Source organism: Bubalus kerabau, chromosome X (genome assembly GCF_029407905.1).
Source record: "Bubalus kerabau isolate K-KA32 ecotype Philippines breed swamp buffalo chromosome X, PCC_UOA_SB_1v2, whole genome shotgun sequence".
Classification (NCBI taxonomy): Eukaryota; Metazoa; Chordata; class Mammalia; order Artiodactyla; family Bovidae; genus Bubalus; species Bubalus kerabau.
The window spans coordinates 28,056,289-28,074,059 of NC_073647.1; the positions used below are offsets into that span (position 1 = coordinate 28,056,289).

Here is a 17,771-nt window from a genome sequence, read left to right on the forward strand (position 1 = left end):
CCAGATTCTATTCCTAGGATGGGAAGATCCCCTGGAGAAGGAAATGGCAACCCACTCCAGTATTCTTGCCTGGAGAATCCCGTGGACTGAGGAGCCTGGCAGGCTACAGTCCATGGGGTCACAAGAGTCAGGCACAACTTAGCAGCTAAACCACCACAAATTTAAAAATATTTGTTCTCATTCTGTGAAAAATGTTTTTGGTATATTGATATGGAGTTTCATTGAAACTGTAGATTGCCTTGGGTTGTATGGTCATTTTAACAGTATTAACTCTTCCAGTCTAGGAACACTATGTATCTATCTGTTTGTGTCATCTTAAGTTTCTTTCATCAGTGTCTTACAGAGTTGGGGGTACAGGTCTTTTGCTTCCTTAGATAAGTTTATTCCTAGGTATTTTATTCTTTTTGATGCAATGGTAAATAGGATTGTTTCCTTAATTTCTCTATTGATATTTGTTAGTGTATAGAAATGCAGCATATTTCTGTATATTAATTTTGTATCCTGAAATTTTACCAAGTTCATTGATGAGCTCTAGTAGTTTTCTGGTAGCATTTTTAGGATTTTCTATGTATAATGTGTTATCTGCAGTGACAGTTTTACCCCTTTCTTTCCAGTTTGAATTCCTTTTATTTATTTATTTTCTTCTCTGATGGCTGTGGCTAGGACTTCCAAAACTATGTTGAATACAAGTAGTGAGAATGGACATTCATATCTTGTTCCTAATCTTAGAGGAAATGATTTCAGCTTTTCACCATTGAATATATTATCTGTGGGTTTGTCATATATGACCTTTATTATGTTGTGGTATGTTCTCTCTATACTCATTTTCTGGAGTTTTTATCATAAATGGATGTTGAATTTTATCAAAAGCTTTTTTCTGCGTCTATTGAGATCACCATATGGGGTTTTTATTCTTCAGTTTGTTGATGTGGTATATCACGTTGATTTGTAGATATTGAAAATCCTGGTATCCTTTGGATTAATGCCACTTGAACATGGTGTGCTGCTGCTGCTAAGTCACTTCAGTCGTGTCTGACTCTGTGCGACCCCATTGATGGAAGCCCACCAGGCTCCGCCTTCCCTGGGATTCTCCAGGCAAGAACACTGGAGTGGGTTGCCATTTCCTTCTCCAATGCAGGAAAGTGAAAAGTGAAAGGGAAGTCGCTCAGTTGTGTCCGACTCTTAGCGACCCCATGGACTACAGCCTACCAGGCTCCTCCATCCATGGGATTTTCCAGGCAAGAGTACTGGAGTGGGGTTCCATTGCCTTCTCCGGAACATGGTGTATGACCCTTTTAAAGAATTGTTGCATTCGGTTTGCTAGTATTTTGTGGAAGATTTTTGTATCTATGTTCATTAGTTGTATTAGCTTGTAATTTTCTTTTTTGTGGTATTTTCATCTGGCTTTCGTATCAGGGTAATGGTGGCCTCATAGGACTGTTTAATGTTTAAGCTCATTAGGTTATCTGGGAGAACAACTTGTATGGGGGTTAAGCATATGCTATCCTCCTTTTGTCTCTTTCCTTCCACCTCCTCAAAGAGGTGGTGGAAAGAAATATTTGAACAGTGATAGGAATAGGAGAGGACAAAGGTATTAGAAAGCATGAGGTTGGAGGGATATATATAAATGTTGTAAGTGTAGAGGACCATGCTAACAAGTGAAAATGGAAGCTACATCCCTGGGTAGAGCCTATAAAAGGTTTGTGACTGAGATGTGAGAAACACAGAGATGCAAGAGAAAAGGGAAAGGGAGATTGGGAGCTTAAAAATATATAGCTCAGATTCTGAAAGGGAAGGAAGCTCCAGGAAAGACCTAGAGACTGGAGGCAGCACCATCTCAGATGGCTAAGGTTTAGAAGAAAAGAAAGTCCCACATACCATCCTCTCCGAAGGAAGTAGTCTTCATGGGTTGTGAATTCACAGCACCCCAAACACAGTGGCCTTCTAGTGTGATTGCCTACTTGACAGATTTCTCCCAGGTGGACTCTGGACCACTAGCATGGATTGATTGGCCCTTTGGTGAAGAGGAAATAATACAATCTTCCTTTTTAGGAAAATTTCCAACTTGTTGAGCTGCAATTTACTTACAATAAGATTCACCCATTTTAAATGTATAGTTGGATGAATTTTAGTAATTGTATAAAGTCATTCAAACATCACCATACTCTAGTTACAGGACAGTTCCATGATCCTAAAAGATATCCTTTTATACTCTTCCAAGACCCCTGGCCTCAAGCATCCATTGATTTGCTTTCTTCCAGTGTATTCTTTTGTGTTTGACTTCTTAGGTATGGCATATGAGATCTAGTTCCCCAACCAAGGATTGATCCTGGGCCCCCTGCATAGGGAGCATGGAGTCTTAGCCACTGGACCACCAGGGAAGTCCCAATCATAATTTTTTAATAGCAGATGTTTAAAATTTTTTTTTATTTTATTTTTAAACTTTACATAATTGTATTAGTTTTGCCAAATATCAAAATGAATCCGCCACAGGTATACATGTGTGCCCCACCCTGAACCCTCCTCCCTCCTCCCTCCCCATACCATCCCTCTGGGTCATCCCAGTGCACTAGCCCCAAGCATCCAGTATCGTGCATTGAACCTGGACTGGCAACTCGTTTCATACATGATATTTTACATGTTTCAATGCCATTCTCCCAAATCTTCCCACCCTCTCCCTCTCCCACAGAGTCCATAAGACTGTTCTATACATCAGTGTCTCTTTTGCTGTCTTGTACACAGGGTTATTGTTACCATCTTTCTAAATTCCATATATATGCGTTAGTATACTGTATTGGTGTTTTTCTTTCTGGCTTACTTCACTCTGTATAATAGGCTCCAGTTTCATCCACCTCATTAGAACTGATTCAAATGTATTCTTTTTAATGGCTGAATAATACTCCATTGTGTATATGTACCACAGCTTTCTTATCCATTCATCTGCTGATGAACATCTGGGTTGCTTCCATGTCCTGGCTATTATAAACAGTGCTGTGATGAACATTGGGGTACATGTGTCTCTTTCCCTTCTGGTTTCCTCAGTGTGTATGCCCAGCAGTGGGATTGCTGGATCATAAGGCAGTTCTATTTCCAGAATATTGGAAATAGAAGCAAAAATAAACAAATGGGACCTAATTAACCTTAAAAGCTTCTGCACATCAAAGGAAACTATTAGTAAGGTGAAAAGACAGCCTTCAGAATGGGAGAAAATAATAGCAAATGAAGCAACTGACAAACAACTAATCTCGAGAATATACAAGCAACTCCTACAGCTCAACTCCAGAAAAATAAATGACCCAATCAAAAAATGGGCCAAAGAACTAAATAGACATTTCTCTAAAGAAGACATACAGATGGCTAACAAACACATGAAAAGATGCTCAACATCACTCATTATCAGAGAAATGCAAATCAAAACCACTATGAGGTACCATTTCACACCAGTCAGAATGGCTGCGATCCAAAAGTCTACAAGTAATAAATGCTGGAGAGGGTGTGGAGAAAAGGGAACCCTCTTACACTGTTGGTGGGAATGCAAACTAGTACAGCCACTATGGAGAACAGTGTGGAGATTCCTTAAAAAAACTGGAAATAGAACCGCCTTAAATTTTTATGAAGTCTAATTTATCATTTTTTTCTTTTATGGTTCATGCTTTTTGCATACTCAGAAATCTTAGTCTACTGCAAAGTCTCAAAATTTTCTCCTGTGGCTATTGAGTTGTTCAGCATCATTTCTTTCAAAAACTGTCTTTTTTCTTTTTGTTTGTTTGTAATTCTTCTGTTTTCTGTCTACACTTGTACTTTACTGAGGTGAAGTTCTGCCATCTTCATCTGTTAACAACTCTGTGGACCCAGATTGGAAGTGGAAATACTGCTGCTGTTGAGAAACGTTGCCTAATTGTAAGGAATATCAGCAAGCATATTCAACCATGGCATTTGGTCAGAGCTTTGTGGATGCAGAACTTATGGCACCACATTCTCTGTGGTTTGTTAGCTCCTTGGAACTTTGGAAAGATGGAAAAATCTGGGGTTAAAATAATAGAAATCGGAAAATTTTGAAGAATCTATGTCAGTTCCCTGGAGAAGGTAATGGCACCCCATTCCAGTACTCTTGCCTGGAAAATCCCATGGATGGAGGAGCCTGGAAGGCTGCAGTCCATGGGGTCGCTGAGGGTCGGACATGACTGAGCGACTTCACTTTCACTTTTCACTTTCATGCATTGGAGAAGGGAATGGCAACCCACTCCAGTGTTCTTGCCTGGAGAATCCCAGGGACGGGGGAGCCTGGTGGGCTGCCGTCTATGGGGTCACACAGTCGGACACGACTGAAGTGACTTAGCCATAGCAATGTCAGTTCCAGGGAACAAAGTCCCAGACTCCAAACCCATACTTGAGTGAAGCCCCTGTAGCTGGATGGAGCAGAACAGAAAAAAGCTTTATGCATAATTTGGAATTTAAGCTTCTCTGAGGGAACAGATAAAAGATATTTTTTTGGTGCTTTAATTTTTCTAAGGGAGTATAATATCTATTTGTGATTTGGAAAAAAGGACTAGAGTTTGGTGTTGAAAAGTGATGGTGAATTTGGTACATTTTCAAATACTTTGGGTATTATCCAGTGTATATTAGTCTAATTTCTAAATTCTTAAGTAACCATTGACCTTAAATATGCTTCTCTGTATATGCACACACATTGTGATGGTTAATTTTATGTGTATCAACTTGGCTGGATCATGGTGCCAAATAATGCTGGTCAAGCATTAGTCTGGATGTTTCCATTCAGATGATATACACACACACACATATATATATATACATACATACAACTGGTAATATACCCTTCATGTTATCTTGCTCCTTACTACTTCTTTTTTCCACATATTAATATTTTTTTGCGATTGTTCCAAACTTCACATATAGATCTACTTTATTCTTTTATAAAACAGTATGATGTCCTCTTGTATAGGTATACTATGTTTATTTAACTAGTCTCCCATTTATTACTATATTTTTATATTTATCTTTACAAGTAATACCATAGTGACCACCTTTGTACAAAAAGTTTTACATCTGCTTTTATTTCAGTAGAATAGATTCAGAGATACATACAAGCATTTAATACATATATATATATATATATCTTTTTATATTATCTCTATCTATTGGATGTCTGCATAATACTCCATTATATGACCACTAAATGTATTATTTATTGAAACAGTCCCCTATGATTGGATAGTCAATAGTTTACAATATTTTGCAGAAAATAGGTTAAGGATGAAGGTGAATTTGACTGGTTCTGAATGAGCATGTGTATGTGTGTGTCTGTGTGTGTGTGTATTAATCAGGGTACTCCAGAGAAACAAACCAATAGAATGTGTATATATAAACAGAGGGAATTCCCTGGTGGTCCTTTGGTTAGGACTTGGTGCTAGAGTCCAGGTTCAATCCCTGTTCAAAGAACTAAGATTGTGCAAGCTGCAAGGTGCAGTCAAAAAATAAAAATAAAAAATAGAGAGATTTATTTTAAGGAGTGGGTTCACATGATTATGGAGGCTGGTTGGGGCAATAGCGTGGAGATCCAGGGAAAAGCCAGTGTTGTAATTCAAGTCCGAAGGCCAACTGCTGGCAGAACTCCTTGTTCAAGTTAAGTTAGCCTTTGTGAATTTGATACATAGTAAGTGCTTCTCAAGTGTCAACCTAAAAAATAAAATAGCAAAATTAAAAGTAAAATGAAATGTGTTTTACAAACTAATTAAATCCTCAGTATGCTTTATCTATAGCTTAATTTAAAAAAGGAAAAAAAAAATGCAAAAGATGTGAAGAGACATTTCACCAAGGAGGATTTATAGATGGCAAATAGGCACATAAAATATGTTCAATATTATTAGTTATTAGGGATACACAAATTAAAACCATGTTGACCTATCACCATGCATCTATCAGGGGATCTAAAATTAATGAGAATAACACATATGAGGAAGATGTAATGAAAGTGGATCATTCACACATTGCTGGTGGAAATATAAAATGGGACAGACACTCTGGAAGGAGTTTGGCAATTTCTATTGAAAGCTAAATGTGCAAGCACTATACCACCTAGCCATTGTATTCCTGGGCACTTATCCCAGAGAAATGAAGATTTCTGTTCACATAAAAACCTGTACACAAATGTTCAAAGCAGCTTTATTAGTAATAGCTTTATTCACAAACTGGAAATAGCCCTGTTGTCTTTCAACTGGTGAATGGTTAAACAAACTGTGGTAAATCTATAGGTAAATCTATTGCTCAGCAATAAAAAGGAAGGAACTATTGATACAGGTAACTAACTGGATGAATCTCCAAAGAACTGTGCTGAGTGGAAAAAGTCAATCCCCAAAGGTCACATGCTGTCTTAGTGTATTTATATTATTTATATACATTCTTGGAATAAAATTATAGAAATGGAGAGCAGTTTACTGTTTACCATGCATTAGGGAGGAGAGGGGTGGAAGGGAAGAAGGTATGGCTGTGAAGAGGAAATGTGAGGGGTCCTTGTGCTGATAGAATTCTTCTGCATCTCAGCTCTATCAGCGCCTATATTTTGGTTTTGCTATTGTTTTCTACCTTTGCAAGATGTTGCTGTTGGGGGAAACTGAATATAGGATACACTGGATTTCTCCATAGTATTTCTTACAACTGCATATAATTATCCCATAATAAGAAGCTCAATTAAAGAATTTAACAAATAAACATCATTCTCCCAATGGAACGGTGAATGCAGCCATGAGATTAGAAGATGCTTGCTCCTTGGAAAGAAAGCTATCACAAACCTAGACAGTGTATTAAAAAGCAGAGAGAGAGATATCACTATGCTGACAAAGGCCCATATAGTAAAAGCTATGCTTTTTCCAGCAGTTGTGTTCAGATATAAGAGTTGGACTATAGAGAAGGCTGAACACCAAGTAATTGATGCTTTTGAATTGTGGTGTTGGAGAAGACTCTTTATAGAGTTCCTTGGACAACAAGATCAAACCAGTCAATCCTAAAGGAAATCAACCCTGAATATTCATCGGAAGGACTGATGCTGAAGCAGAAGCTCCAATACTTTGGCCACCTGATGGGAAGAGCATCAGGAAAAGACCCTGGTGCTGGGAAAGACTGAAGGCAGGAGGAGAAGGGGGAGAGAGAGGATGAGATGGTTGGATGGCATCACTGACTCTATGGATATGAGTTTGACCAAACTCCAGGAAATAGTGAAGGACAGGGAAGCCTCTCTGGCTGCAGTCCATGGGTTTGCAGAGTCTGACGTGACTGTGCGGCTGAACAACAACAACAAATAACCAAGACCAAACAGTGTGGTTGTACTTACAGATAAAAAAGACGTAATCATGTGGCAGTAAAACAAAAAAAATGATGCTAATGGGAGAATGTTTCAAATGTCAAAACCAAATGGATTATCTTTTCTTACACTCCTTCAATGGCTCACAACAATGCCACACTTAGTATGCTTCCTATTAGAACTAGAATCATCATACAGCTTTCTGTTTTCCTCAGAGTTCCTGATTGTATATCATTTTTATTGTCAACCAAAAGCACATATAAATAGCTTCTGGTTTCTTATATAAGTTGATTAGGGAATTTGTGCCCATCTTAGGGATATTCTTTACCAAGCCCTTTGACTTCCTATTCTAATTATTACCTATTGCTTTCTTGGTCAGCTTAGCAGTTCTCATCTTGGGATTTCCTCAATTGCACACCTCTGGAGTACTTTTTCAAAAATATTTATTTATTCGGCTGTTCTGGGTCTTGCAGCATGCAGGATCTTTGATTTTCGTTGCAGCATATGGAATTTTCAGTTGCAGCATATGGGATCTAGTTCCCTGACCAGCAACCGAACCCCGGCCCCTACATTGGGAGCTGAATCTTAACCACTGGACCACCAGGGAAGTCCCTGGAGTACTTTAAAATACAGATTTTTAGGCATTCCCACAGACCTGTTCAGTTGGAGTTTCTTGGAGTAGGTGTGGCTGGGGTATATGCATTTTTTAAAAACTCCCGCAGGTGATTTAAAAAAAATTATTGAAGTATAGTTGATTTACAATGTTGTATTAATTTCTGCTATACAGCAAAGTGAATCACTTGTACATATATATGTACATATATTATATTTGTACATATATATAGTGTACTGCTGCTGCTGCTAAGTCGCTTCAGTCGTGTCCGACTCTGTGCGACCCCATAGACGGCAGCCCACCAGGCTCCCCCGTCCCTGGGATTCTCCAGGTGAGAACACTGGAGTGGGTTGCCATTTCCTTCTCCAATGCATGAAAGTGAAAAGTGAAAGTGAAGTCACTCAGTAGTGTCCGACTCTTAGCAACCCCATGGACTGCAGCCTACCAGGCTCCTCCATCCATGGGATTTTCCAGGCAAGAGCACTGGAGTGGGTTGCCATTGCCTTCTCCAATACAGTGTACATATTTGTGTATATGTATATGTATATATATATATTATTTTTCATATTCTTTTCCACTATGGTTTATCACAGGATTTTGAATATAGCTCTCTGTGCTATACCTGAAGGACCTTGTTGTTTCTCCCAGGTGAATTTTTGCTCATCAGTCATATTTGAGAACCCATGTAGCTTATCCTTAGAGTCCTATAACTGATGTTATTATTATTAAGAGTAATAATAAGTACTGTTGTTTGAGGATTCATTATGTTTCCAGGCATTGTTTTAATAGTGAATGCATGGTCTCATTTAACCTTTACAACAAACCTGTGAGGTAGATACTATTATTATCCCTATTTACAGAAAATTTAGTTCAGAAAAGTTCAATCACACCACTTTCAAGATCCAGAAACAAGATCAGAACTGAGTTTTGTCTGACAACAAATCTTGGATTTAACCAACAAACTGTTAATTTTTAAATGGATAGACCCAAGGGCCTCACAGAAAATCTCGAGAAGTAAAAGAACTTGGTGTTGGATCACAGATAAAAGGACTGTGTACTGTCAACTAGTTTTACAGCTAAAACCTGGCATCTTTTAATCAGTTAAATCAACTAAGCAAGGTTATTTTTGTGAGATACCATAAGTATGACTAATGGACTGTGGGTCAAGTGGGAAACCTTCACAATTACTTTTGAACTCTGAATATTTTGGACACAATAAAAATTATTCACAAATCCTACCAATAAATATCTTAAAAGTTTTTCCATGGAAGCATCTCAAAGAAAGGTGGTATTTATGGCTATCTGTAACTGCCTGCTCCATATTTTCTCTGGCTTCCATTTTGATGGATAATTGGAGTGAGCTGTACTAATTTCTGAGCTTTTGAAATGATATGCTTAATTCAGTTGTAGTTAGGAAACTTAAGAGTAGCCTCTAAATGACTTGTTCACTTTAGTGGTTAAATATTTGGAATGACATACCATGCCATCGTTGAACTAGAGTCTTAACTTTTACAAATACCAAAGATGACTCAGAACTATTCCCATTTAAGAAGTATGCCCTAGAAGCTCTTGATGTTCTGATATGGACTGATCCCCAAGATACCTCAGGTTTAAAAAAAAAAAAACATGTAGTATGTTGCTACTTGTATAAAAAGAGAGGGCATGCAAATTTGGCAATAAATACATTAAAATCTCTAAAAGGACGCATAAGAAGAAAACAAAAGAAACATGTCCTAGTAATGGGCACAAAAATAATGTTTAAAATCTAACTTTAAATTGTTAATGAAATGTGCACAATCACTACACACACATATAATGGAATAGTGAATTTTGTGCTACATTAGACTGCTGCACGCTTTCATTATGCATTGGTTGTTTTTCTTCTGTGATTTAAAAACCCAAACGAACTCTTCTAATTAAGCTCTCCCTGGCCAGGAGCTCACTTGGATCCCTGACAGTCCCTAGTTAAAGCCTAGTTTGTAGTTTTTGACAGCAAACTAAGACCCTCTTGTTTGCTTCAGGAAAACTGGCTGGTTTTAGTTCCTGGTATTATTTTGGTGGTACCCTCATTCCAACAAGTCACCAATCTGCTTGACCATGATTTACAACTGTGCCAGATTTTTCTTGGTTGCTTTTTGTATGAGACAGATAGTAGCAGTAGTGATAAAGTTACTGTTAGCTTGGTTTTGATTTCTGACAAATTATTTTGGAAGCAGGAATAAGGTGGTATATTAGGATGATAAATTAAGGGTAAAAGCAACTAAATCAGATTACTTGAATGACTATATGTGTTTAGGGAATATATTTTAATTCTTCCATTTATTGCTTCTTAATTAGTCCATAACTCAGAAGGTTAAAAACACCAAAGACAGGTGACATTTTATGAAATGAAATCTTTCAAATGTGCTTTTTCTGATAGTGCTGCTCAATGTGAATAGTGTTCAGTAATTTTTAAAATAATTTTATTTATCTTTGTTAACATGCTTGGAAATAGGAAAAGAGATTGAATCAGAAACCTTCAGTACTTTCATTGTTAAATCCACCTCATCTCCTTTTATGTGACTTCTTACCAGAAAAGAAATGGCCTAAGAATTTCCACCTGCCTGATTTGACATTTGTAAGAAGTCTTACAGTACTTTCATTTCACAAATATATTACCCCAAGTAATAAGTTTTTATAACCCTTACCCCTTAAAGAGCCCAAAACTGAGCTCGAAGAGAAATGACAAACCTTGCCAAAAAATTGGAAATATCCTTTCTTTCCCCTCTGTGGTCCAGTGGTGTCACTTAACTATAACTCCTCAGTCTGTGACCTTCAGAAACCTAGAGGGCTAAACAGAAGTAGAGCATTGAAGGTCACCCCCTCCACAGATACCCAAAAAGGGGAACAAATATTCATTATAACAGGTAAGTGTTTTTATAATTATGGCAGATGGTGATTGAAGCAAAGGCAATTCAAAAGGGGAGACACGCAAAAGCAATAATTTTGAATGTTTGACATTTGTTTTGAAACTACCTTACTACCCTATACCCTTTACCATCTGTCTGTTATCCCTCCCAACACCCACCTCTGTCTTCCCACAGGGCTCCATTGTCTGCAGTTCCTGTTTCTCAGGGGCGGAGCTGTGGGAGGCAGCCATGGGTGCCATAATAGGCACCTGCGGCCAGCACAATGGGCTGTGGGTGCTTGTGGGAGAGACAGATTGATGTATTGTGCATGGGGGAGGAGGGCTGTCACTTGAATCCATGTGAACCCAGGCTTTAGGGGCAAGGGAGATTGACAGCTTTTGTAGGTTGCATTTCTTTTTCAAAGCTTGGCTTTAATAGACAGTAAGTTTGGGGCCCCAGGCTTTCACTCCCATAATTCTAACAGGGCAATCACGAGCATTCAGCATTTCTTTTTACCCCCCTTGTTACGCATTAAATGATTTCAGTAAAGGAATGTGCAGCATTAATTAGAATTTGTTAGCAGATACCAAGGGGAAAAGTTTCTTCACAACAACTATAGGAGGTGTCATTTGTACAAAGACTTTTTTGTTTTCTTTCCCCATTACATTATCACTGCAATATGTAAGGTAGTGATTCTTTTCATTTAAATTAAGTGGAAAGCTACTAAATCTTGTTTTATTCTCCAAAAAGAATAAGGTCCTTAACACTTATCTTTTAACTTCTTTCATTTCCTAAGGTTGGTGTTTACTTTTGCTTTCAGTCTGACCCATTTACTGATCTGTGTGGTTGTGTATCCAGTTTTGTGTACCATTTAGCTCTTACAATTACAGGCAACCCACTACTGATATATAAGGATTGTTTCAGGTGAAAATAGCTATGAGTAATATTGAAAGTCATTGACACACTGGGTCCCTTTTTAGTAATGGTACATTGAGAACTGCCAAAAATTAGACTGTTAGGTTTGTGTCCTAACATTTCCTAAAACTAATTTTCCCTAGTTGATATTTAACCTTAGCCACGACATTAAAATTATGGAAGAATGGGGCAGCAGCCAAGGAATATTTTTCCTATAGAAAACTCACCTCTAAACCATGTCAGTACTTTAAACATCAAAAGTACCTCCACCCCAGGCACACACAGATAACATCACTTTCTTACAGCTAGTTTAAATGATCTTGGGTTTTTTGGTTTGCTTTCCATTTTTCTATTCTTTTCTTAAATATTCTGGCATTTTAGGCTTATATAGGGACAAAACTAACCTCAGATAGGATTCTTGTAAACATACTCTTTGCAATATGAGGAACTGATAAAACATTAAAAAAATTTTTGGTGTGATTTTTCTAAATTGTCTCTCATATAAAGTCATTTTCACTATGGAAGGAGTTGGAGGCTAATTGAATTAGAATTTTTCCCGTTCAATTGTTTTATTTATATGTGTTAAGGGCAACAGTGAAAAATATTGATTAAGTCTACCATTATTTCTCAGAAAGAACATATTCCCACACAGTCGTCTGGCTCTGTCTATTATAATAATTTGGTGCAATGGTTTAAAAAGTAGTGGGGTGATAATAATTAGGGCGTGCGACACAGAAATTTCAATGCTGGATTCAACATTTCACCATGCAGGGCAGGAAAATTGCCGACCGGGGCTAGTCAGCTCTAAGTACTAATTAACTAATTAATCAGGTGCTGAAACCAACTGAATGGAGGATACCAGCCAGACAACTCAAGCCCAAGCAGAGGGTTGTGCTCTTTCAAAGACACTGCAGTCTTTCTTCTTGCTTTTTAACCCAATCAAAAATGAGGGGAGAAAATAGGATATGCTGACCTACTGTCGGTCATTTCGGTCCAAGTTTTTTTACTTAGAGAAAATAAAAACATGTGCCTCTGATAATAACTCTGAGGCACCATATTCAGGGTAGTCCTAAAGCTCTGGCAAAGGGCTATCTCCTTGGCCATGAACTAGTTCAGGGCTAGTATATGTGGGTGTGGAGGGGGGAGGAGGCTCTGCCTTCTTGGAGTTTTCTTTAACAATATTTTCTTAACATAGGAGAATGAGAAATGTATTTCTCCTTTTGGGCTGATCTTAGGTCTTTTGCCTCATCCCTCGTTTATGTAAATGAGAAGAGTCCAATTACACATATGGAAAAAGGGTTTAATGAATCGTGAAAAAGCCCGGTTTGCAGAGAAAGGGCACAATCCTCTCGTCTTCTTCTCTTTTATATTAAACTTAGAAACATGTATTTCTTTTAAGGAAGATGATAAAGCTTAATGGTTATATCATTTTATTTTATATACTAATCTTCATACTTGGGAATTATTAAGTATATTTTGCTAGAATTATCTTTGGAAGGCTTTCTGGAGACAGCAGATATTCTATAAGAACAATTGCAAAACTCTTTTTTCCTCAAATTAAAAAAAAAAGTATTACGTTAGTTCCTTCCATTTTTGACGTTATTCTTAGCTCATGATAATTTTTTTTTTTTAAACGCAGTTTGATCTGGAATTGTCTGCACTGAAAAAATGACTGCATCATTATAAGAGGTTGTTACCGAACCCAAGGAAAAAACTTCAGTATCGCATACCATTTTAGCTCAATTTGGGTATTATTATGGTGTTTTAACTAGCTAGAATTTTTGGAGTGTTGCAAATTAGATAAACTCCCCCCACCCCACCTCCTTAAAGGTACTAAATTTTACACTAGAGCATAAAATCCCGCGTTTGGGATTTCATTTGCCTATTTTCTTTCCTCTCACTTCTTCATCCTGGAATTGTCAGTAGTTGAATGTAGACCACACAGAAAACGCCTCAACCGATTTTTTTAAATGACAAAAACAAAAACAAAAACAAAAACAACTTGAAAGAATATGGGGGGGGGGGCGGGGGAGTGAATCAATGCCATTTCTGACTGTAACTCTTAGAATTTGATAAGTACCCAACCAGCCTGGAAGAGGTGCTTTACAGGGCCAGCAATAAAGTTCTAAATCACGACTGCAGGTGCTTTCCAGAGACCAAATCCAACAGCTTGGTTGGGCACTTGGGGAAACTGAGGCTGGAAAAGCCGGGAGGGGCGGGACGGCAAATGCCTGAACTGATTTTTTTTTCCCCTTCATAAAATGACTGCTTCGATCCATGGAAAACACTTCTCCTGGGCACCTCCTGTGTGGAGGGCACTGCCGGGATGCCGACTTCATGAGGGCCGTGCTCTTTCCACTCTAACCCCCGGCCTTCCCGGATCGGCGCCCTGGATGTGATCGACACCATGAAGTTGCCCCATAATCCTCTCTGGCAACATAGGATGTAAAATTTGATCAGCTCATTGGATGAAGCCGACAAGTCTCAAAAATGTGTGAAAAGGGGGCCAAGCAGTAGGCAAGCGCCGCGTTGAGGTAGCGCTCCAGCCGGCCCCCCTCCGAGTTCCCGGTGCGGCTGCCGCGGCGGAGCGGGGGTTGGGACCGGGCTGCGGGGCCGCGGCGGCTGCGGCGGCGGCGGGGAGGCCGCGGCGCCCTGGGCGGGGGTGTGGGGGGGCGCAGGAGCGCACCGCGGGGCCGGAAGGGGGCAGCGAGGCGGCGCCGGCGGCTGCGGAGTTATCTCCATGCTGTAGTGAGGACTCGGCCGGGCGGGGCGGGGCGGGGCGTGCACCGGGGCCGCGGGCGGCGCGCCGGAACCGTTGGCCTCAGGGCCCCGCCGCCCGCGCTCCCGCCCGCCGGCGCACGCGGAGGAGGCGGCGGCGGTGTTCGCGGTGGCTGAGGAGGCGGCGGCGGCGGCGGCGGCAGCAGCGGCGGCGGCGGCGGCGGCGGCGGCGGTGGTCGCAGAAGGAGGAGGGGAGCTCGGAGCCGGAGGTGAGGTGGAGAAGCCAGAGGAGGCGGAGGAGGAGGTGGAGGTGGAGGAGAGGAGCGGCCAGAAGGAGGAGGATGGAGGAGCAGCCGAAGGAGGGCGAGGCCGAGGTCGCGGAGCATTGGTTCTCTAAGTGGGAACGCCAGTGCCTGGCCGAGGTGGAGCAGGAAGAGGAGCTGCCCCCGGATCTGCAGGAGGAGGCAGCCCCCGAGACGGCGGGGCTCAAGAGCGAGCAGCAGAAGCTGTGGCACCTCTTCCAGACCTCAGCCACCGCCGTGGCCCAGCTCTACAAGGATGCCGGGTGCCAACAGCCAGGACTCTCCATGTGGGACCCCTTCCAGAATGCAGCCATGGCCGTGACCAGCCTCTACAAAGAGAGCGGGCATGCCCACCAACGAAGTTTTGACCTGGGCATCCAGGTGGGCCACCAGCGTCGCATCAAAGATGTGCTGGAATGGGTGAAGAAGGGCCGGAGCATCATCCTTCGTGAAGATCTGATCAGTTTCCTGTGTGGCAAGGTGCCCCCGGCGCCCCCGCCGCCGTCTCGCATCTCGAGGATGCCCGCGAAACCGGCCTCTGAGGCCCCCAGCCAGGCCGCCGCCACCGGATCGGGCTCATCGGTGGACGTCGACCTGCAGCCGTTCCACGAGGCCATCGCCCTTCACGGCCTCAGTGGCGCCATGGCCAGCATTAGCGTGCAGTCCGGCGCGCCTGGCTCCCCGCCTCAAGCCAGCGAGGTCGCCGGCGCTGGCCGCCGAAGAAGTAGCTTCCTCGAGGATGACTTGAGCCCAATCGACTGTGAAGAACTGGCGCTCTGCCTGGACAGTGGGGGGTCCCGCAAGCGCACCTCGGCCGAGTGCGGTGATGGCGACACGGACTCCCCAACCCACAAGCGCAACCGAATGGCCTAAACTGGTCTGAACTGCATGGTGGGTCGCCAGCTGCCATTTTGCCGGGCCATCAACTTGCTCGTCAAAAGGGTCCTCAGATGATCTCTTCTCTAAGTTAAACAAAGATTTCTATCAGTTTGCCACAAAAAAAAAAACAAACCCCAAAAAACAAAAACAAACAACAACAACAAAAACTTAAGTATTCCAGAAGAGGCTTCCTATGACTCTGACTTTCCCAGAATTATAATACTAGCAGAGTACAAGTACCTTGTAGTAGTTAGTAAGACCATTTAATGCAGAAGTATCCGGTCAAGCGGGAGCCTGGTTTATCTTGTTCACAGTTATATTCCGTAGCATCTAGCGCAATTGCTGGTGCTTAATAAATGTTTGTTGAATGAATAAATGTGACTTTATTTAAAAGTCTTAGAAGGACTAACAGGTGTTTGCTTGGGTATGGGATAGTCTTATCCTTTACTGTTTGGTTGATTGTTTGCTTTAACCATTTTTGTTTTTTTCCTTCTAGTTCAGTTACCTTTTATCAGAATGCAAAACTTGACATCTTTGTGAAATCTGGAACATTCTGTTTTGGCTCCACATACCATGAACCTGATTTCTAGATAGAAACTGTGCAAGGTGTATCTCTGAGGCTGTGAGTTTTCTTTCTTAAAATAGTCATTTTGGTGATTATGTGATGAGGTAAAGTGCTATGATGGTTGGACAGGTAATAAGTTGCTATTGAATCAATTTAACACCCTTTTTAGGAAAGTTAAGCCAACAATTGAGAGCCTGAGGTCAAAGACGGCATTCCTGGTGGCTTGGTGGTATTCCTTTTTCTTAGGGATATAAAATGTCCCTTGTTCTGAAGTTAAATCTTTTTGGTGATCTCTGTTTTGAAGTGGAAGACAAAGTAGAATGAGTTTCTGGGTTTTATTTAAGGGTATGTGTGTGTGTACTAAGTCGCTTCAGTGGTGTCCAACTCTGTGCCACGCTATGGATTATAACCCACCAGGCTTCTCTGTCCATGGGATTCTCCAGGCAAGAGTACTGGAGTGAGTTGCCATGCTTTCCTCCAAGGGATCTTCCTGACTCAGGGATAGAACCTGCATCTCCTGCATTGCAGGCAGATTCTTTACTGCTAAGCCACTGGGGAAGCACCATTTAAGGTTATATTGTTGTTTAGTCGCTAAGTCATGTCTGACTCTTTGTGACTCCATGGCCTGCCGGATTCCTCTGGGAGCCTGTGCATGGAATTTCCCAGGCAGGAATACTGGAGTGGGTAGCCATTTCCTTTTCCAGGAGATCTGTTTGACCCAAGGATTGAACCCAGGCCTCCTGTATGGCAGGTAGATTCTTCTCCACTGAGCCACCAGGGAAGCCCCATTTAAGGGTATAGCATGATCTAATTAAAAGAGCATGTACTTTGTGTCAAAAATATCAACAGTAGAATGGTAGTCCCACAGATACATTGTGTGATTTTGGGCAAATCACTTAATGTCTTTTGGCCTCAGTTTTTCATCTGTAAAATGGAACTATGTGTCTCCTAAAGTCACTGTGACGGTAAGATAAAGCCCATATTTCAAGTATCTAGCACAATGCTTGGTACCTAAATCATTAATGTTCTCCCTTCTCCATAAATACAAATCAGTAAAACGTTAAAATCCACTATAGTTTGCAAAAGGCAAAAAAAATAGATTGGTTTAGAAATCAGGAAAAAACAGAATCTCTGTGTTTGAGATGGAAACTACTGTTTCATAGTTAAAAGGTGCCTAAATATCCCAGATCTTGTATTAATTATAAGTGTGTTTAACTTGTGAGTACTCAGGGTCATCACTCTGGAGGTTAGGGCTGGCTTGTAGTTCTAAAATTGCCTGAGAGATGCACCTTGCAACTGGTACAGTAGTCAAAGATCTACTTCCTCTGGCCTGGAAGACTATGAGAAGGTGGGTAAAGATGGAAAGGGTTTGAAAGTGAAAGTCCTAGTGATACATAAAAGGCCAAAGTGGTTCTGAATAAGGGTGAGGTGGAGTAGAGGTGATGAAAGGGTAAACTGGGTGGGATGGGGGTGGAGGAGTTGGGAGTGAGGTTATAGAAGGGGTGGGGGAAAGTTAAAATGTCCAAATCTTCCCCAGGCTCTCCCCAAACCAGTGCACAAAACAGTATATATA

At 41.0% G+C, this 17,771-nt stretch overlaps 1 protein-coding gene and 1 long non-coding RNA gene across 2 annotated transcripts; one reads left to right on the forward strand and one right to left on the reverse strand.

Annotated features, from left to right (window-relative positions):
- Positions 1 to 5,162: 5,162 nt before the first annotated feature.
- On the reverse strand, positions 5,163 to 11,101 carry LOC129639885 (uncharacterized). The gene is made up of 3 exons (XR_008708644.1): positions 10,999 to 11,101; positions 10,662 to 10,761; positions 5,163 to 5,697 (listed from the first exon to the last, which is right to left on the reverse strand). It is a non-coding gene; the product is annotated as an uncharacterized LOC129639885 (long non-coding RNA).
- Positions 11,102 to 14,793: 3,692 nt separating this feature from the next.
- On the forward strand, positions 14,794 to 15,765 carry HAPSTR2 (HUWE1 associated protein modifying stress responses 2). Its single transcript, XM_055563749.1, has one exon. It carries the CDS (start codon positions 14,794 to 14,796, stop codon positions 15,625 to 15,627), a length of 834 nt encoding a protein of 277 aa, XP_055419724.1. The 3' UTR covers positions 15,628 to 15,765.
- The last annotated feature ends 2,006 nt before the right edge of the window (positions 15,766 to 17,771 follow it).

Coding starts and splice junctions, on each gene's coding strand:
- HAPSTR2 (XM_055563749.1), top strand. CDS start 14,794: ATGGAGGAGCAGCCGAAGGAGGGCGAGGCCGAGGTCGCGGAGCATTGG.